Source organism: Oncorhynchus kisutch, linkage group LG14 (genome assembly GCF_002021735.2).
Source record: "Oncorhynchus kisutch isolate 150728-3 linkage group LG14, Okis_V2, whole genome shotgun sequence".
Classification (NCBI taxonomy): Eukaryota; Metazoa; Chordata; class Actinopteri; order Salmoniformes; family Salmonidae; genus Oncorhynchus; species Oncorhynchus kisutch.
Genome location: NC_034187.2, coordinates 50521413 through 50541253, shown reverse-complemented (window position 1 = coordinate 50541253; position 19841 = coordinate 50521413). Strand labels below are relative to the sequence as shown.

General features: G+C 45.0%; 1 protein-coding gene across 2 annotated transcripts in view; it reads left to right on the top strand.

Moving 5' to 3' along the window:
* The window catches only part of LOC109903749 (adhesion G protein-coupled receptor B1), a 31918-nt gene extending 12330 nt beyond the window's left edge, over positions 1 to 19588 (top strand). For both annotated transcript variants that reach the window (XM_031788519.1, XM_020500651.2), the window contains exons 6-30: positions 72 to 236; positions 1590 to 1754; positions 1946 to 2110; positions 2273 to 2374; positions 2490 to 2596; positions 3032 to 3226; positions 3412 to 3480; positions 4903 to 5011; positions 5895 to 6038; positions 6293 to 6362; positions 6622 to 6724; positions 7031 to 7074; positions 9802 to 9928; positions 13241 to 13344; positions 13450 to 13552; positions 13814 to 13964; positions 14214 to 14283; positions 14413 to 14479; positions 14672 to 14929; positions 15040 to 15138; positions 15274 to 15310; positions 15596 to 16260; positions 16509 to 16616; positions 16943 to 16993; positions 17362 to 19588. In XM_031788519.1, coding sequence (XP_031644379.1) covers positions 72 to 236; positions 1590 to 1754; positions 1946 to 2110; positions 2273 to 2374; positions 2490 to 2596; positions 3032 to 3226; positions 3412 to 3480; positions 4903 to 5011; positions 5895 to 6038; positions 6293 to 6362; positions 6622 to 6724; positions 7031 to 7074; positions 9802 to 9928; positions 13241 to 13344; positions 13450 to 13552; positions 13814 to 13964; positions 14214 to 14283; positions 14413 to 14479; positions 14672 to 14929; positions 15040 to 15138; positions 15274 to 15310; positions 15596 to 16260; positions 16509 to 16616; positions 16943 to 16993; positions 17362 to 17559 — 3476 coding nt within the window. In that variant the 3' untranslated portion in view covers positions 17560 to 19588. The remainder of the gene's footprint in view (positions 1 to 71; positions 237 to 1589; positions 1755 to 1945; positions 2111 to 2272; positions 2375 to 2489; positions 2597 to 3031; positions 3227 to 3411; positions 3481 to 4902; positions 5012 to 5894; positions 6039 to 6292; positions 6363 to 6621; positions 6725 to 7030; positions 7075 to 9801; positions 9929 to 13240; positions 13345 to 13449; positions 13553 to 13813; positions 13965 to 14213; positions 14284 to 14412; positions 14480 to 14671; positions 14930 to 15039; positions 15139 to 15273; positions 15311 to 15595; positions 16261 to 16508; positions 16617 to 16942; positions 16994 to 17361) is intronic.
* Positions 19589 to 19841: the final 253 nt, after the last annotated feature.

The following is a 19841-nucleotide window of genomic DNA, read 5'->3' as shown; positions in this document are numbered from 1 at the left end:
GGGCAAAACCATCACGTAAAAAAAAAAAGTATGTTTGGTGACATGGTCTGAATTTTTCCTCTTGTTTTCAGTTGATGGAGCTTGGGACGAGTGGTCCCCATGGAGCCTGTGCTCTTCCACCTGCGGCCGTGGTTACCGTGACCGCACCCGCACCTGCAAGCAGCCCCAGAACGGAGGAGAACCCTGCAAGGGACCCATCAAACAGACCAAGTTTTGCAACATCGCAGTCTGCCCAGGTTAGCCTTTTTACTTACTTAATTATGATATATGCCACTTAGCTGACTCTTTTATCCAAAGCAACTTACAACAGTGAGTGCATGCATTTAAGTATATGTGAACCTAGCGGGAATTGAACTCACTACCCTAACTCTTAATGAGCATATCTTTGTCAATGGGTTGGCTTTGTCACTGACCCCTGTGGGAAGACCTCTGACTGACTAAGAGACGTTCACTTTCAAGGCTTCTCTCTTTCCTCCTTCCTGACTTCCTACCCGTTCTAACTCACATCTAAAATCCTTTAGTGATGGTGGTTATCGTGGGGAGTAAAGTGTTGGTTTGGCATCACATCTGACGTACTGTATCTGCAGAACAAATACCTACAGGGCTTAGTCATGGGCTATACAGGCAGTGAGTCATACACTCCTCATGGTCATCCTCACCACTCTCACTCTCACACACACACACACGTCGGAGCTTCAGTTCTCTCTCTGGTGATACATACACACCGCCCACTGGCAGTGAATGGTTAGTCCTCTTCTCTCTCTCACCTGAATGTTTAGTCAGTCTGAACCTTAGACGTTTTTTAATTAAAATAACAATGGCTTTATATTTTGCAATTCCGTTATTCACATAGCACATAGCTGATTGTCTGCCGCTCCTCAATACTTCGGAGTTAACTCATTCAATCTGCCTGGCCATGTAGTTTCATACTGTGGACAGCAGATGGCAATATGCACCACCAAGAGATGATCGCTGTAAATGACTGTCCTTACTTTGGGAAAATCCCATTTCTAACACTGGACTTGGCAGTGAGAGAAAAAAAGGCTCCTGCTTCATCCATATAGGCTGATGGGATCACTTAATGAGGTGAAACTCGGGGAGTGATGGAATCCGACGTCCTCCAGAGGCTCCTAATTAGGCCTGCCATCCCGTGTTGGGAGACATTGACTGCATCTTAAATGGCACCCTATTCCCTATATATAGTGCACTACTTTTGACCAGAGTCCATGGGATAGCTATAGGGCTCTGGTCTTCCCATACGACACATAGTTGTAGGCCCATGTTGACCTCCAATGAGCGAGCAGACATTTTTCTCCCTTTAAATGCAGTACACTTGATGAGGTTCTCCCAACGACTGGAGGGTTTTGTGTGTCGTTTGAGGAAGGCAATTGGTTGGGGAGGCATTTAGAGTTAGAGACACCTGCAGTGGTGCATGAAGGGCAAACGAGAGCAGAAGTTGAGCTTTCACTGCTGCTCAGTCACAAAGTAGGACATGTTGAAATGTTAATAGCATCTCTGTGCCATGATGATTACTGGCCCGAGGCTTGACGGTGTCCTAATTCTCCACCTCCCTCTCTGGTTCCCTCTAGTGGACGGTGCCTGGAACGAATGGTCCGGTTGGACCACCTGCTCCGCCTCTTGCTCGAATGGCACCAAGCAGAGGACACGTGAATGCAACGGACCGTCCTACGGAGGCTCGGAGTGCCGTGGTGATTGGCGTGAGACCAACAACTGCTTCCTGAAAGATTGCCCAGGTAGACAGCTAGCACCACCAAGTTTGTAATGGAGACCTCTTTTGTCATAATAACTTGTCAAGCACCTTGTTCCAGACGTAGTCTATGTGTAAAAGGCCAGCATTGGGCCACTATGGCCAGTAAAAGGCCACTATGGCTACTGGTCAGTCTGTCGAAGGTCGGGGAAAAAACATTTGTTTGTCTCTCTCTAGTTGATGGACGCTGGTTATCATGGAGCTCATGGGGAAGCTGCAGCAAGACCTGTGGTGGAGGAAGCCAGCAGAGACAGAGGATGTGCGAAGGACCTTACTTTGGTGGAGAGCCTTGCCCTGGAGAGAGAGGAGAGCTGAGACGCTGCAACGAGAAAAGATGCCCAGGTCAGTGAGTCGAAACAACATGGCTGACATGTGGGGTGAAATCAAATTCAGTGGTTCAACACAAAACAACAGTTTTCTAATACAACTTGACCAAAGACAACCAAGCAATACTTTATTCAGTCCAACCAAATATGCAACCAAGTCTCCTTCTCTTCTCTTCAGAACCCCATGAGATCTGTCAGGAGGAGACCGATGGTGATGTTGTGTGGAAGAGAACCCCAGCAGGAGATATGGCGGCCGTGACCTGCCCTACAGATTCCACAGGTCAGTACATTAACACATGTAGCCCATTATTCTTAAAAGATGTTCACATGTTTAAGTAATGTAATCATCCCTGTGTATGATCATGCTGACCTCTGGTACTCTGTCGTACACACAGGCTTGACCTTGCGCCGATGCACCCTTGGCGCTGTAGGCCTTGCTTATTGGGAGAATCCAACCTATATCAAGTGCATCTCCAAGAACTACCAGGACATTTCTACACTGGTAAGTTGACTAGACCAGAAAGGAGTGTCTGGAGATGTATCTTCCAACAACCGTGCTAGTTATGATCGTCTATTGTTGTCTCACACAATTAGTAGTCAATCCTTTAAACTCTGAAGATGCTGCCCTTAAAGTCATAGCTACAAACCATTAGAGATGGGGCTCACTACAATGATAGATACCTAATATGAAGATCGTTGAAAACACATCTCCACAACCTATGATTTCCCGGCCGTGTACTCAAGCTACGTTGTATCAAACTCAACTCCAGAACTCAAAGCAAGTTCCACTGCGTTATTTCATTGTTCCCCTCTAATCAGGGGAAACAGACCTGAAACAGACCTGGGACACCAGGTGCTTGCAATTAAATATGTAGGTTCGGAGTTGAATGCTCCTGAACTAGAGTGTGACCTCTCTACTTACCCTCCTGTCCTATAGGCCCAGGATGGTGTTGATAAGGCTAAGAAGGGCTTGATGGCTGATGGGATTTCTGAGGTGATCTCCCGACTGAGGGCCACCTCTGATGAGGGAACCAAGTACAGCGGAGACCTACTGTCCATCATGGATGTCCTCAGGAACACCACTGAGATCTACAAAGGAGCTGGATACAGCCTGAGCAATGCCGATGTGGAGGTCAGTCCGAAATACTGTGTTGCTTTTGAATTAAGCATTGCAAATAAAATTGCAATGTGTATTGTCACTCACACATTTTAAGCTATTCCTTTTGCCATTGTGTTATGTTCTGACACTCCTCCGGCAAAGTATGATTTGGGCTTGATCAAGTCTAACACCCATCGCTCATATCTCCTCTTCTACAGAACTATGCCCAGACAATCAGCAACTTACTGAAGGAGGAACATCATGACAAATGGGAGGAGGCACAGCTGGTGAGTGACAAGTTCTGAGAGCAGTGTATTTAGGCAATGCAACATGTGAACAGGTGCGAGTGGATGACTGTGTCACTGAGAAAAAGAGTGGTGGAGAAAGTTTTTCATCCTTTGTCAGGTTTGTGTGAGAGATGGAGTGGAGGAGAAAGTTCGGTCTGTGAGAGCGAATGGGGGAAAAAGTGGTAACTGGTGGTACCTCATTATCACCCCCCCCCCAAAAAAAAAAACATTCAGTTCACTACCATGGAAATAATAGGCTCCATAGTAAAAAACAGGACACTCAGAGAAAGAATGGGCAAAAATGTGAGAGTATTGATTAAAAGGAACAGAACGTGTCATTTCAATCCTCACCCCTTGACTTCCCTCACACCACCCCATACTGAAGATAGTGTTAGGAGCATTTTTAACATGTTATGCTCTGAATCAGATGAGCCTCGTGAGAATTTTAAGGAAGACTCTTGGCGGTCTTTTTTCTCATTTGTCATGACATGTTGCTATATGTTGATTGTGTTACTTTAAACCCCTGTTCAAGTGAACTTTGACCTCCAGCCTCATGGATAGGATTAGTCCAGGTATTATTGTAATAGATATTGTGTTCTCAATAGCCTACTTGGTTAGATAAAAGTAATACATATATTAGTATGGAAAACTCCAGTCACTAACCAAAAGGCTCCACATTCAGGGAATAACAATTTGCTCGTCAAATTGAAGATGAACTGATTACGAATTAGCCGTGTGTCAGTTCGGGGCAGAGAGAAAGAGCAAGGCAAGACAGGGAGAATCACAACGCCCACTCTCCAATCTGTCTCCATACCAACCCACAGACCATGGTCGTTGTAAAGAAGGGACACATACACAGACACTGTACAATATGTATTACACAGATATACACACACCTTTCGCCCACATTGCTACAGTTCTGCGTCAGAGAGGTGCAAGAGCCCTCCCTCCCGTCCACAGAGAACAGAGAGAAAAAGAGGAGAGCGAATCAACAGCCTGCTGCCTGATGCCCATATATGTCCCTCCGGAAGTTAGGAGGCTCCACAGTCGATGATAGTGCTTTTCACTGCTCAGGAACATTGGTATTGTGAAAGACTAAGATACCGTATGAAAGGCATTACATATACAGTGCGGTATAAGGCGTATACGTTCATTGTTCCTCTTTATGCTCAGCATAGATAAGCGATGCTATGAAAAACAAATAGTCTCCCAGCCGGCCAAACTGGCATTGTAATAGTCACGCAATTTCAACCGGACAACAACAAGTTCTGGTTGTAAATTCGTTGTAATGACGTTCATTCAACCAACTTCAAACAACCCCTGGATGTTTCTGATTTTCCTTTATCTAAACGTATGGTCTCCCCTCCTCTTTTCTTCCTTCTCGCTCTCTCTCTCCCTCCCTCCACTTTAACTCACCTCTAGATGGGCGCTAACGTCAAGGAGTTCTTGCAGCTCGTCGAGGACTTTGTGGACATGATCGGTATGCAGATGAAGGACTTCCAGGACATTTATGAAGTCACGGAGAATTTAGGTGAGCCCCTCATTTTTCCTGGCAGGAGCTCTCTGCTCTGACATCCCACTGTGATTTGTCTTTACCTTTTATCCGGCCACAGAGTGCATCAATCTTAACCATGTCACCGAAGAGAGGTTCTAGATTAACAAGAAAAAATGTATCTGTTATCACTGTGACATTTTGGCAGGCCCGTTAGTAGCAATCCATCTTCAAGATAGTTTTGTCCTATAGCATCTGAAATATGTCACAAATCTAATCAAATACAATGTTATTTGTCACATGCTTAGACAACAGGTGTTGGCTAATAGTGAAATACTTTACTTAGGGGTCCTTTTCCAACAAAGCAGAGTTAAAATATATTTTTTTAATGAAAAAATAAAAAATGAAATAGTGACACGAGGAATAAATATACAGTGAATAACTAATAAAAAGAATGAGTAAAAATAACATGGCTACATATAGGGAGCAGAAAATAACATGGCTAGTAACAGGAAGTACCAATACCGAGTCGATGAGCTAGATGCGATGAGCTAGATGCAAAGATACAAAGATAAACCCCATCCTGCATGTTACCAATTACGTGGGAGGAAGCTAGAATCCGATTGGGTTTTACATAAGCTCTCAGAGAAGGCACATACTGTCCAAACTGTAGAACTCACACTTATTTCTTGCCATGCCGCCTTGACTATAGCAAAGCTGACATTCACAATCCCAGTTCACACAGGATTCAGCAGCAACTCCTCCAGACAGTTAAAAGAAATTATGTGTGACGCATGAAACCATAGCTGTCTTTGGCTCTTCACTTACCAGACCCTAAGGGAGTCGCAGTATCCTATACACACCATGTATTCCAGGGACACTCTTTGACACAACACCTTCCATCTCTTTTTCTCCTCTCCAGTGTTGAGCATCCATAAACGCCCCACAGCCATGACCACCGACTTCACCTTCCCAGTGAAAGGATGGAGAGGCATGATGGACTGGGTCAGGACCTCAGAGGAGAAGATCACCGTCTCCCGCGACGCTTTGTCGATCGACCAGTTCGGTGAGAATGGCATACACACTGTATTTAAATAGTGTACATTCACAACCACTGATGCATGCATGGTACAGATAGTCTACAGATACACATGCGTGTACGTATTTGTGTGAAGAAACCGATAGCAGACAGTAAAACAAAACCGTTCTGCGGAGTCTCAAAACACCTCGAAGCTCTCGCCTGCTCTTGTTGACACCCACTGTTTTCTTCTCTCCTAGTGAATAATAACAATAATAATTGTGTATTTGTGTCTGTGACAGAGGGCACCACTGCATTTGTGACAGGGATCATTCTGTACAGAAACCTCAGCTCCATCCTATCCTTCCAAAGGTAAGACTTTCCTACTGAATAACTCCTACTCTATTCTAGCACACTTTTACAGTGCCCTCTTGATACACCTTGGGGGAAGGTAGACTTTACTCCAGTGAAACCCTGGCAGGCACGGGACTGATTTACAGGCATATGGTTACTTACTGTACAAACCCCATTCAAACCATTTTAGCATTCCCCTGAAGTATTCGCCGTTGATTGCCAATTTATCCCATCAAACATTTTGTTTGACCAAATGTCCTGTCTCTTCTCTCCTCAGTAACAGCAGTGTACTCAACTCGAAGGTAGTTACGGTTGTGGTCAAGCCCACCCCAGGTCTGCTCTCCACCCCAGTGGAAATCGAGTTCCCCCACCTCCATAATGTAAGTTCCCATTGGATACCCACCTAATGGCCCTTTAGAACTACAAGTCCCCTAAGGGTATTGTCGTTGTTATTATTTTATTTTAAACAAGCAGCAGTACGTTAAGTCGCATGAATAAACCTTGTGTCATTGCGGTAATGAGGAGTGGATGTTTTTAGTGCAGTAGGTGTGGGGAAAGAAACGTTGGATGGTGGTTAGCGCCATGCTGTTGCATCTCACGCATGTGATAATAGATTGTCCAATTGTGCATCCCACGCATTTCCTTTTCCTTAGATCCTTACCCCGCCTTTTCTATTTTTTTCCCAGGACACCATCAATGAAACGTGCATCTCCTGGGATGAGAGTGAAACGTAAGTGGTGACTAATGTTGTTTACATCCCGTTTGTCTATTCACATTCATAAATATCCATCTTTTCATAATTCTGTCAACCCATTTGGTGATAGTTGATTATTCCAGAACAAGCAGGGACAGAGCATCAATAGATTATGTTGACATGACCCATCTCTCTGGGCTTTAAGGGTAACAGCCGCTCTTATCCTCAGAGCCCCCTGTGACACCTTTCACGGATCAACAAGTCATCTGGATCCATTCATACCCCACTAACTAGGCAGGGACACAACACAGAGGCAAAATTTATGTAAAGTTTAATTCCGATAATAGCTAATCATCCAAAGACAATGGCAACTCTTCTTCTCCCATCTCTCCCGTGTCCATTTGGTCATTTTAGAAGTTAATAGATGTTAACAGGAAGTGACACATGGACTTTAAAAAAAAGATGTTTAGATGCATTTTAATGCATCCTGAATACCCCCCGCTGTTCAACTTACCCCCAGCTCTGGGGTGGCAGGGTAGCCTAGTGGTTAGAGCATTGGACTAGTAACTGAAAGGTTGCAAGTTCAAATCCCCGAGCTGACAAGGTACAAAATCTGTCGTTCTGCCCCTGAACAAGCACTGTTCCTAGGCCATCATTGAAAATAAGAATTTGTTCTTAACTGACTTGCCTAGTAAAATAAAGGTCAAATTAAAATTTAAAAATCACCGTGGGGCATTGGGTGAATCCTAAATGGCACCCTATCCCCTATATCGCACACAACTTTTGACCAGAGCCCCATAGGGAATAGGTTGTCATTTTGGAGGCAGCTGTACTGTGCCCTCCTGAAGCACAGGTGGGCCATTTGCATTTAGATAGATTTGTACACTTGTGGAGCTCAGATAAGCACTGCAATGCATTCAGCTGAGGCCTCGTCCACATCCGCATCCCTTCCCTTCCCCACCTGAGAAAAGCAGCCCAAGAGAAGAAAAAAAGAGGTAGAGGAGAAAATGTCATTCACTCATACACTTTCAGAAGGGAGGAGGGTAGGACAAGGGAGAGGGTACGTGCCTCCAGCCAAATTAGTTTCATTTTAGACAGCAGATGTGATTAATGCCTAGATGGAGGGAGGATAGGGGGAAATGGTAGAGAGGGAGAAGCCCTCGATCAGAGTTTGGGTCAAAGTTTACTTTGTGGAGGAGCACTTGTTTGGTTTTGAGGCAGGCTCACTGGGGAAATGCCATTATTCTACATGTCCATTCACGCCCAACTGTCTATGCTATGCTACAGACACACAGATTGAGGCCAAGTGCTAAGCTAGGCTATTCTAGAGTCCGTGTCCATCTCTCAGTGACATGCAATTAGTATTAGATATTAGACTAATTCCAAGCTAACATACTCTGTCTGATCCCTTTTCAAAGCTACACAGTCAGATATCGCACAGTTACACAAACCATACCAAGGAACAATGCCTAGTCTACCCTCCACTTCACCTCACAACTTCTGACCCATCTGAGTGATCTGAGAAATCGAGCAGGCAAGCAGGCATTAAACTGTACTGGCAGCAGAGCAAAGCCTCCTCTCCAAGTTGACTTTGCTGTTGACTGCAGTGACTCCTGCTATTGCTCGACAGTGTGTGGACTAATGTCTGGGGGGAGGGGGGGAGGGGGGGGGCTGGCTGGTGGTGGTAATCACAGCCTTTTGCTCAGGCAGGCTCACCAGTTTGTGCCCGGGGCCACGGTTCAATGCCTCGCTCCCTTCTCTCTCCCCCCTGACACTCACATCATGTGAAACGCTGCGAGGTGGCAGCGTCTGCTGCTGCACAGTGCAGCCAGATAACTTTATCCCCATAACCACTCGTTCATGATGTGGAAAAGGGATTGTTGCCGTCTTAAGATTGTTGATTACAATGCCTTTTAATGGTCATTGATGACAAGATGTTGCCCTTTGTCTCCATACCTAAAACTGGATATTCTGGGATGGAAAATCCATAGTGGCCATCTTAATGACTGAGAGTTAAAATTATACACAGTAGATGTTCAAAAGGTTTAGAGAAGACCCTATGGCAGTCTTAGAGGTCATGCGTGAAGCAATTCCCATGCCCACACCATACGGCCATGCATGGTTTAGCAGAAGGGCACCGGTGAAATCCATCATGTTTCTTATTTTACTCATACTTTTGAGAAAGTGTGCAAGAAAATTTTTATTCTCATTTACAACCTCCTCTTTCAGTGTATTGACTGTAGGCTTGTTGGGGATATCCAGTGTCCACCATCTCATATTTAATGCCTCTTGGGAAAGATGGTCAAGAATATAAATTAGACAGATTCTTGTTTATGTTTTTGGTATAGTATTAGCAGCAATAGTGTGTTCATCCCATAGCAAGGCTGCCATTTCAAGTGTTAGAACTACAATTACACTCAAAGTTATTATAACAAAACTGTTTTTCTTGTGAAAGCAACAGGTTAATTCCTATATCATTTCTGTGTAATAAGAAATTAGATTTGGATTAAAACTCACACACATACCACGTATCTTATCAATCACATATCAGATATATGAATTCCTCTGCATTTCAAATTACCATGCAAAACTGAAAGACCTGTGATTTGCTATTACAAATATGCCGGGTATATTTTACGTGGTCTTATTATAGACTAGGCTACAATGCTTTTTGGGGGGATGGAGAGGTTGATTTGAGACATTTCTCAGATTATGTTTCCTCTCTCATAACCCGCTGTTCCCTTTCACTCTCGCCCTGTGCAGTTCTTCGCTGCTTGGATCTTGGTCTGCGCGTAGCTGCAGAGCGGTCGCTGTTGATTCTTTCAGAACTAAATGCGTCTGTGACAGGCTCTCCACCTTCGCCATTTTAGCACGGCTGAACCCTGATATGGTAAGGTGTTGCGCTTATTTACCTTGTGTTCCTTCAATGTTAACGTTCGTTATGTGTGTGTGATGGAAGAATTCAATGTAAACAGTAGGCGTTGTTTTTCGAATTGTTTTTCGCGCTGCCAGCCTCCCCCTCTTTGTCTCTGTGCAGGTGCCATTGACCATAGATAGGTTTGATAGACTGGTGATTTGAATGGTCAGACAAATAACTGTGCAAGTAACATGTCGATATTCGATACGGAATGCCATTTCTATCAAAATAACGATCGATTAATGGTAGGCTAATAATAGCCCTAATCGTTACATTTGAATGTTGGTTTTCAACTAGACTCACTGTCTTATTCAAATATGTGCAAATAACATTCCCGTGTGTGCATTAATAATCGGAGACAATTCTGTGTCATTCTTATCAATTGAATGAAATTGATAAATTCATGTTTAAAAACATAAAGCTAAATGGTTTCGTTGTGACCTACAAATAGAGTGAATAGCTACAAGGCGTCACTTGAAAAATCATATCAGAAATTGTTCTACATATCAGAAATGTGTCTACATTTGTCCTTTAAATTTATTTTTCCATTTGATCAAGATTATTCATTCATGCATTTTGGGTATTCAAATTCATAGGGGATTGCATTGCATAGTTTTCACAGCATGCATTGACTTGGTGGAACATATACTTTGATTAGTGTATTCATTCTATCAATACTCAAAGAGCTCTATTGCGCAAAGGCAAAGTGTAATTTACCCCAGTTTAGATTGTGCCTCCATAGCAGTTCACTCTCTAGTTGCCCTGGTAACGACTTCTGCAGCAGCAAGCTTGGTCTGTGTGATTTTAGCTAACTGAGATATTGAGGGGGGGGGGGGGGAAACACCATGACCAAAACCACACTGACAATCAACAGATAGGACAGGCTATTACAATTCAGCGAAATGCAGGTTTTTGTCTCAGATCGGCTTAATTGCCCACACCTGTAGTGGGCTCAGCAGAATAGATATACAGCATGTCAAAGACTATACACAATGCACAGTCACTCAGTCGGTATGCTTGGACTGCATGATTCTATTGCATCTAGCAAAAGATGCTGCCAATCTGAACATAAGAGATGCAATCTGGGCTTTGTTTGTCTCTAGACCTGTTGTCATCGATTTGTTTGGTCTCTGTTGCCGGTCTGGAAAAGAGAAAGGTAGCTACAGCGCCCCCTGTGTTTGTGAGAAGACATCAAAACCCGCCACCCCTACCTGCCCCCCATAGTCGACGGCCAGCTGCGCCAATCATTTCGCCTGCCAATACCTCTGAATCCTCTATTACACCCCCCCCCCCCCCCCCCCCCCCCCCCCCCCATCCTCCTCCCTTCCACCCCACCCCTACGGGTCGCATATCAAGTCTCTCTGAAAAATGCCAAAGACGGTTCCACCCGCCCCATCATCCTTTGATGTGTGCTGTAGACATTTTCAATACTGTCCCTCCGGCTGCCAGCTGTATGGGAGAGGAGAGAACAGCCAGACACTGCAGTGTTTCAGTTCTCATTTGATACGGTCTGCTCCCTGGACCCTGCACCAACGTCTTGGACACATGGTCAAAGAGGCAGGAGTGGCCCACCTAGTTAGTCAGTGGAGAGAACCTTGTCCACTGGACCCCAATTAGAGCGGTGCGCACTGGGTAATCAACCCTTATCACAAATGAAAATGCACACTTAATAGGCACCATAAAGGACTCTTTTTTTTCTCCTGTCCTTGATTTTAGGTTTAGGAGAAAATGGGAACTTCAAGGGCTCCTTCAAGGGCAAAAGCAAGACATGGCTCATATTTAGATCAAACTCGCTGGATTACAGTTTCACTCAGTTGCCCATGGACAAAAGGCAGCATCAACCCAGATAGACAGACATATAGGGAGGGAGGCAGCGAAGCTAGCATACTGCTGCCACAGTTCTTTTTCTCCCTGGCATTAGCAAACGGCAGTTCAGCTCACCCCTCCGCTATCTGCCATCTGGTTTGGGAGCCTCTGATGTAGTTGGATAGATTTCTAAACAAATGTGCTGTGCTAATTTAGCATTTGGCAGCCGTAGGCCCGGGTTTGCCAGCTGTGCTGTGATATGAGGTATGTCCACGCAGAGAGCAGAGAGCAGATAGCGATATAGATGGCCCTCCAAGGCACCGCATTCATCCCCATTTTAGCCTCTCTGGCATTATCTGCATTATCTGCAATGCCAAAGCGATGTGGCTCTTGTGGTATTTCCTATGCTACAGACACAACACTTGATGGGTTTATCATAGAAATCCACTGGAGGGCGTAGCCAATTTCACTTTCCTCGCACCTCAGGTTTATCACATTTGAAGCATTGGTTTTGCTTTTTTTTTCCCTTCCTCGGCAATTAGCTCACCCCTTAGCCTTTCAAACCTCTTTATAAGTGCCACAATTCCTAACCCCGATCAAAATGCCTCATTAGATTCTTCGCCTGTGAAGGCTTCCACATTGGGCGCCTGAACATGGTTTGTCCGCGTCTCATTTGCACCACAGTGATGCAGATTAATCTATGGTGTTAAATTAACTCAACTCCTCCAAAGTCTATTCAAAGCACGGGGACGAAGACCCAGCCAATTAGCTGGTGGGAGTGGGTGGGGGGCAATGGGTCCCTCTCATTAGTATTGGCGCCCTCGTAGCCCCACAGGTGAGTCAGCATCAGGGCTAACAGGGTGCGAGACCTCTCCCGTGTGCCCGCCGCTAAGGGTTCAGTGTGCCAGGTCTGAGACACAGGCGGGCACTAGTAGGGCACTAAGCTGCTGTCAGAGGCGTGGGAGGTGATAACCTGTCCACTCCTACAGGGAGGGGTAACAAGACACTGGGCACACACACAGACACAGTAAATATCCCCTCATAGAAAGGCACCGCGGCATATAAATCCATGCAGATATCAGCTTGTAAGGAAGGCCCAGGATATTTCTCCCTCTTTCTCTCTCTCCCTCTGCTTAGTAGCGGGAGATATATGTTCTGTATCCTCCATGCCTCATTTGCTGGTTCAAAAGCTCAATGGGAAAACGCAGTGACCTCGGGCCGAGTCTTTGGCTCGCCGCTCCATCTTTCTGACACGTTCACCTTGGGGTCACCTTGCCTTAGCCGTGGCCTAATTGTGCCATTCAGCTGTCTGCCCACAGGGAGCCGTCTGCTGTTGCAGATAGCGCAGCAGAGAGTAGACTCACTGCCTGTGTGTGTGTGTGCGTGTTTTCATGTGTTAGCCTTTTTTCATGTGCGTGTGTTTGCTGGTGTGCAGCGTAGTAAGGGAACGTATTGTGTTGTCTTGTCTCCTCTCTACAGAACATGGAGAAGAATCTTCTTCCCTCTGTGACGCTCATCGTGGGCTGTGGGGTCTCCTCTCTCACCCTACTGCTCCTCATCATCATCTATGTCTCCGTCTGGAAGTAAGTGCCCCCTGGAAGCAAAACCACTAACACATTTCACGTCTTTGTGTGCGCAACACGCTTCGTCTTCCCCACCGTCCTCACTCTCTCCATTTCGTCCTCCAGGTATATCCGCTCGGAGCGCTCGGTGATCCTCATCAACTTCTGCCTCTCCATTATCTGCTCCAATGCCCTCATTCTGGTTGGACAAACCCAAGCCCGCAACAAGGTATGGCACAATTCTAACCAATCCCCTCTTCTTTTTCCTTCTTCTCTATGGCTTTGACCTTCTCTATGGCTTTGACCTTCTCTATGGCTTTGACCTTCTCTGTGGCTTTGACCTTCTCTAAGGCTTTGACCTTCTCTATGGCTTTGAGACCTTCTCTATGGCTTTGAGACCTTCTCTATGGCTTTGAGACCTTGGAGATGAACCACACCACTGACACCGTTTTTCTCTCACTCTCTTTCTCTCTTTCCCTCCTTCCTTTAGGTGGTGTGTGGAGTGGTGGCCGCCCTCCTTCACTTCTTCTTCCTCTCATCTTTCTGCTGGGTGCTGACGGAAGCATGGCAGTCCTACATGGCTGTCACGGGCCGTCTGCGCAACCGCATCATCCGCAAGCGTTTCCTCTGCTTGGGCTGGGGTACGTGCCCTAAAAAATTGTTTTCTGTCTGTATTTCTGTCCATAGAAATATAATTGCTAGAATGGGCATCCCCATTCAAAGTGTAAATAAAGTAATAATTTGTTTATGACTCTGTTACTATGTCTATGTGTCTGTCTTTCCTCTTTCAACCATCTTTGGACATTCTAGCTGTACGTTTTCCTGTACTTCTGCCATTTATTTCTTGTTCAATCCTAACTCTGTTCCTTCTCTCCCCCTCTGTCTTATAGGACTCCCTGCTCTGGTGGTGGCTGTGTCTGTTGGATTTACCAAGGCTAAGGGATATGGCACCGTCAACTAGTAAGTTGAACCTAAATCTGTTTCTTCCTCCCCACCTCTCTCTCTCCTTCTTCCCTCCGCTCTCTCTCTCGCGAACTCCCTTTCTCCAGCTCATGTAATAATTGCTCTTGTTCTGTCTGTTCCCTGTAGCTGCTGGCTCTCTCTGGAGGGTGGACTCCTCTACTCGTTTGTTGGGCCCGCTGCTGCTGTTGTTCTGGTATATATCCCTATATATCTAATCATTTCGAAATACATAAAAAAAATACTTATTAATGAATGCTTTACCATGCATTCTCTTATGACATATGGTAGTTCAACCAATTTCTAACCAGCTAGCCATATTGTTAGCCATAGCTCATTGCTCACTACAATTGTCTCACTCATTGTGTCTTTAACTTCTTTTGAACAGGTGAACATGGTAATTGGCATCCTGGTCTTCAACAAACTGGTGTCCAAGGACGGCATCACCGATGTCAAACTGAAGGAGCGAGCGGGAGCGTCACTGTGGAGCTCCTGTGTGATTCTGCCCCTGCTGGCCCTCACCTGGATGTCCGCTGTCCTGGCCATGACCGACCGCCGCTCCGCTCTCTTCCAGATCCTCTTTGCGGTCTTTGACTCCCTGGAAGGGTTCATAATCGTCATGGTGCACTGCATCCTGCGTAGAGAGGCAAGCACAACGTTTTCACCTCGGAAGTTATTTTCCTACGTTTTGGTTTGTATTGAAGGGTGTTTCCGAATGTAGCTGACTGTTTGGTCATTTCGCCACTATTTTCATAGGTTCAAGATGCAGTGAAATGCAGAGTTGTTGACCGTAAGGACGATGGCAATGGAGATTCTGGCAGTTCCCTCCAAAATAGCCACCACACCCAGCTCATGGTGAGTGTCTTTGTTTATGCTTATAATGTCGGAATAACATAGTTATGAATGACTGAAACTTGTGTTTTCAATGTAAAAGTAAATACACTTTCAATCAGTACTAATGAAACCATCTCTTTGTATTTTGTTTTACAGTCTGATTTCGAAAAGGACGCTGACTCCAACAGACCTGGTGAGCCTCTTTCCTTTCATTACTCTCCTAACCATTTTTCCATTCACTTACTTAAATGCCCTCCAATCATTCGTGGAGGTCATTTGTTTTGTCCATTTAGAATGAAGATATTTTAGAGGCAGGTTGCTACTTAAGGAAAACATTTCAGCACTTTGATTACTTCTAAATCTATTATTTACGTTTGACCATCCTTTCAATCAATGTGAATCAACAGACATGCCCAGCATCATTTTACTGTCAGTGCACTCTCTTACCTATTTGCCCCGACCCTCCTCTCCATTCCAGGTGGCATGAACTCCTCCTGTGAGGAGAAGATGCCCCTCCCACCTCAGCTACCCCTCCCCATGAGCTCCAACTTCCACACCCTGCCCTCCCACACCACCAAGGCCCACATGCAGGCCGTGCCCGAGTACTCCAGCCACACCCTCACCCTGAAGAGGGAGAAGACCCGGCTGCATGGTGGCATGGACCCGTCCTCCTGCGGGAAACCCGTCTACGTGTGCGAAGGCGAGCTCTTCCAGCAGCTGGACGCCAACCTGGCGCGTGGCCAGGCGGAGGGGAGCTGCCCCGACGGTAGCGGCTACTTGCTCCTGCCCAACACCACCTCCACCCTTCGCAAGGCCAAAGAGGACCCGTCCAAGTACAACATCAGTGTGGAGCAGCTTCCACAGACCAGGCTGGTTCATCTCAGTGGGCCGTTCGCTGAGCCCCAGGCTGCCTTCGGACTCAAGACGCTACCGTCCGACCGGGTCAGCGTGTCCTACTCGGAGAGGGACTCTCCCGTCCAGAACATCCACAACATGTCCAGCGAGTCTCACATCACCCACAGCAGCCTGGGAGACACCTTCGACTCAATGAACTCCATGATGTCCAAGAGCGAGACCATCTCCACACTGTCCATGAGCTCCCTGGAGAGACAGAAGTCCCGTTACGCTGAATTAGATTTCGAGGTATGTATCATTATGTAACCAAGACAACGTTGTTATAGAACAAATACTGTATTATCATGTTAATAGCACATCTGTAAACTTGTAATAAACATGGAATAACGTCAAAGAGCTGAATGTAAGCAATCTCAAGTGTATATTTGTATATTAGCCAATAATATGGATGGAATTCATCAGTAAGAAATTACATTTGTCTAAAATGGGGTCATTTTGTGCCATTTGCTGACTTACTATTCCTATGTGTCCTGTAGAAGATAATGCACACAAGGAAACGTCACCAAAACATGTTCCAGGACCTCAACAGGAAATTACATCACGCTGAGAAACAAGACAGAGAGTCCCCTGCTTCAGACAGCAAGGTAAATAATCCTATAGGCATCTATTTTACAGTGTACACACAGATTCACATACAGTTAATATCATTTTTTGTTTAAATGCAGCAGAAAATAAATGGGCAGTTGCTAGGCTAGACAACATTAATAGAGAATGAGAGAGACCATTCCAAGCAATGCAACATCTTCAATCATCTTTGTCGTGCAGACATGCTGAGTCTTTATTTACATAAGAGTATTGTTCTGGAAGAAAACCTGACCTCAGCCAACCATATTGACCTCGGCGGTTATTGAAATTGCATTTAAGAATGTTTAAATAATGATGTTTTTTTTCTTCTTCTTTTTTCTAACAGTCTGTGAGATGGAGTGTGTCCTCTGGAGGAAGTGACAAAACAAACCACAGCGTGAGTCCTATTACCCATACTGGTCTAACTGACTGAATATGCCTTTTCTGGCATTGTAAATAGGGCATACTCAGCATTGCAATGCTTCACTAGCTCCCCAGTATGAGAGGAACAGTTTATCCACATTACGCAATCATATTAGCAATTTTTAAGTTACCTTAAAGGTAGGTAATGGCAAGCCGATTGACAGTTGTTTGGATTAAACAAGGAAAGACTACAATGACTGACCGTTGATCTGCCTATCAACCAAATTCACAATTTTCATTACAATATTAGGTCCAGCTTTATTTCATTGGACTATCCCCAAATCCAATTTGGGCCCATTGATGATACCAATACTCATGGCCTTTTTTTGTTCACCTCTTCAGGACAAGCAACTGCCACAGGTGGAGAGACCCTGGGAAGGTGTCCAGAGGACCCAGCACTCGCCCCCCGCCTGGGTGCGGAAGGACCTGGAGCCCCTGGCCGCGTCGCCCATGCATATGCAGCAGGTGGAGTGGGAGAAGGCTGGAGCCACCATCCCAATGGTCAGCCAGGACATCATCGACCTGCAGACGGAGGTCTGAGAGGAGAAGTCTGAGATTGTTCCTTATAGTTCCACCTCAGTCACCTATTCTATTGGTTGAGGGAGAAGAAGAGCCATGGATCCACGTGGATAGAGTTAGAGGAAGCCAATAATGAACAGGTGAAGAGAGGAGGGGTAGAGAGAGCTGAGAGAGTGCTGAACCCAGAATCCATGTCTTCAGACCCTTAGCAAGAGAAAGATGGAGAGATGGAAGGAGGGAGGCTATTGTGTTGTGCTGTGGGGATTTGTTTTCCAGCAGGGACTTGATAATGAGCAACACTAGAGAAGCACTGTGATTCTGACCTGCGGTTAGTGTCAGGTAGTGACGGATGGTTCCCTGGTTCCAAGGACTGGTTCTGGTTCTGTTCGCAGCCCGACCACTGAGAGGTTTCTTACCGCCTGGACTCAGGAGAGGTGTGGTCGACATGGTTAAAATGGAGTCAACGTGCCCCTTTGACTCGTTTTAAAACGCTGGGTCTCACTTTACCCGGGAGCTCCAACCAAACGTAACATTTGTACGCTTGTGTTTGTGGCCAAGGCATCTTCCAAGTTAGCTAGGACAAGGCAAGAGGAGCGGTCTGGACTCCCTTCAGACTTGGGGTCTGACTCAACGCGGTGGTTTATCAATCAATGCTTGATCATGCTTACAGAGCTGAGAATTATTCTTATTATCATTATCATGTTGTTATAGTATTATGATTCTCATTCTTCTTCTTACTATTATTGTTATCATCATCATGTTATAGTACTATGATTATCATTCTTATTATTATCATTATCATGTTGTTATATTATTATGATTCTCATTCTTATTATTATCTGTATTATTGTTTGATTGTTTTAGCATTGATTTGAGTTTATATCTTACTACTGGTGAATTTACAGTTTTTTGCACTGTATATATCATTAGGCTCAAATATTTTATTTGAATTGGAAACCCCAAAAAAGGACTGCAAAGCATTGGGACAGCCAGCGTGGTGGTGGGAGCACAACCCTGGTTCTGCCAGCATTCTGCCTCCGCGGCACATGACATGACTGGAAGAACAACCAGCTTTTTTTACAGGAATAGCAGTGCATTCTGGGAACTGCTGGGCGGCATCATCAGGAAGTGGTGGACAAAGACCACTCGATTCCCACCACTCCTCCTCAGCTGGCGGCAGAATGCAGGCTCCTCCGGGTTCATAATAAACAAGAGCCCCCACCATGAGATCTCGTTTCCATCCTGCTACGCATGCAGCCTTGCAGACAGAAGCCCAGGACTAGAAGCCGTCGGGCACTTGCCAAAACGACATGACTTCACTTCCGCAGTGCCAGCTACTAAAAGACTTCAACACAACATATGTGTTTTAAAACCATCAGTGTGAAACTCGTGCAAAATGATGGGCGCTTGATGCTCAAGCAGGACTGATATCAGGATTATAAGGCCGATTTTTCTTAAGATGTTTCAATACTCTTTTATAACGTGTTCCTCCCATTTACAGAGCATATAGATACTTTATTGTATAACAAATCTGTATTAGTAATGAAACTCATTCATTCAAAAGAGGTTTGGTTGTGTTCCGAGTGGAAGTGTAAGACTACAAATTATTTGGAGGTCTATGATTGGTAGATTATTGTAATTCTAAAAAACAGATGTTATATAGAATTAATAATAGCCTATAAGAATATATCTAAAAAAACTGTGCTTCAGGATAACGGATTTGATTCCATACCTCACAGTGTGGAATAACTGAACCTCATGTCTTCTGTAATAGTGTTTTGGATCATCTTGTCATATTACCCTACAGTATGTGCCCAAAATCTTTCCTGTCCCCTATTTCTTCCTTCCTAGCCATAGCGCCCAATACATACCCCCCCCCCCCCCCCCCCCCGAGTTACTTGTATCAAATACCCATTTGTATCTACACTTCCCCTTAGTTTTTTTGTTAGAATACAACTTTTTTTGCGTTTCTCTTGTTGTAAATGTACAGTTTTCAGAGCACAAGATGAATGTGATTTTTGTTCTAATAAAATGAAAACATATCTATATGAGCTGTCCTTGTTAGTACCTGAAATGATGTTGGCAATGGCACGGTCTTAATTATTTACCAGGATAAATTAAATAATTTAGCTGGATCTGACACTCTACAACCCTTAACCTGTACTGCATATTCACTCACCCCTAAAACAGCAGGGTGATATGGACAAAAATACATGTTATGATATGTTGACTGAATTATCATATCGATAAATAGAATGATACACAGCCCAGCTCTGACCCCTACTACCAAATAGTTCAACTCT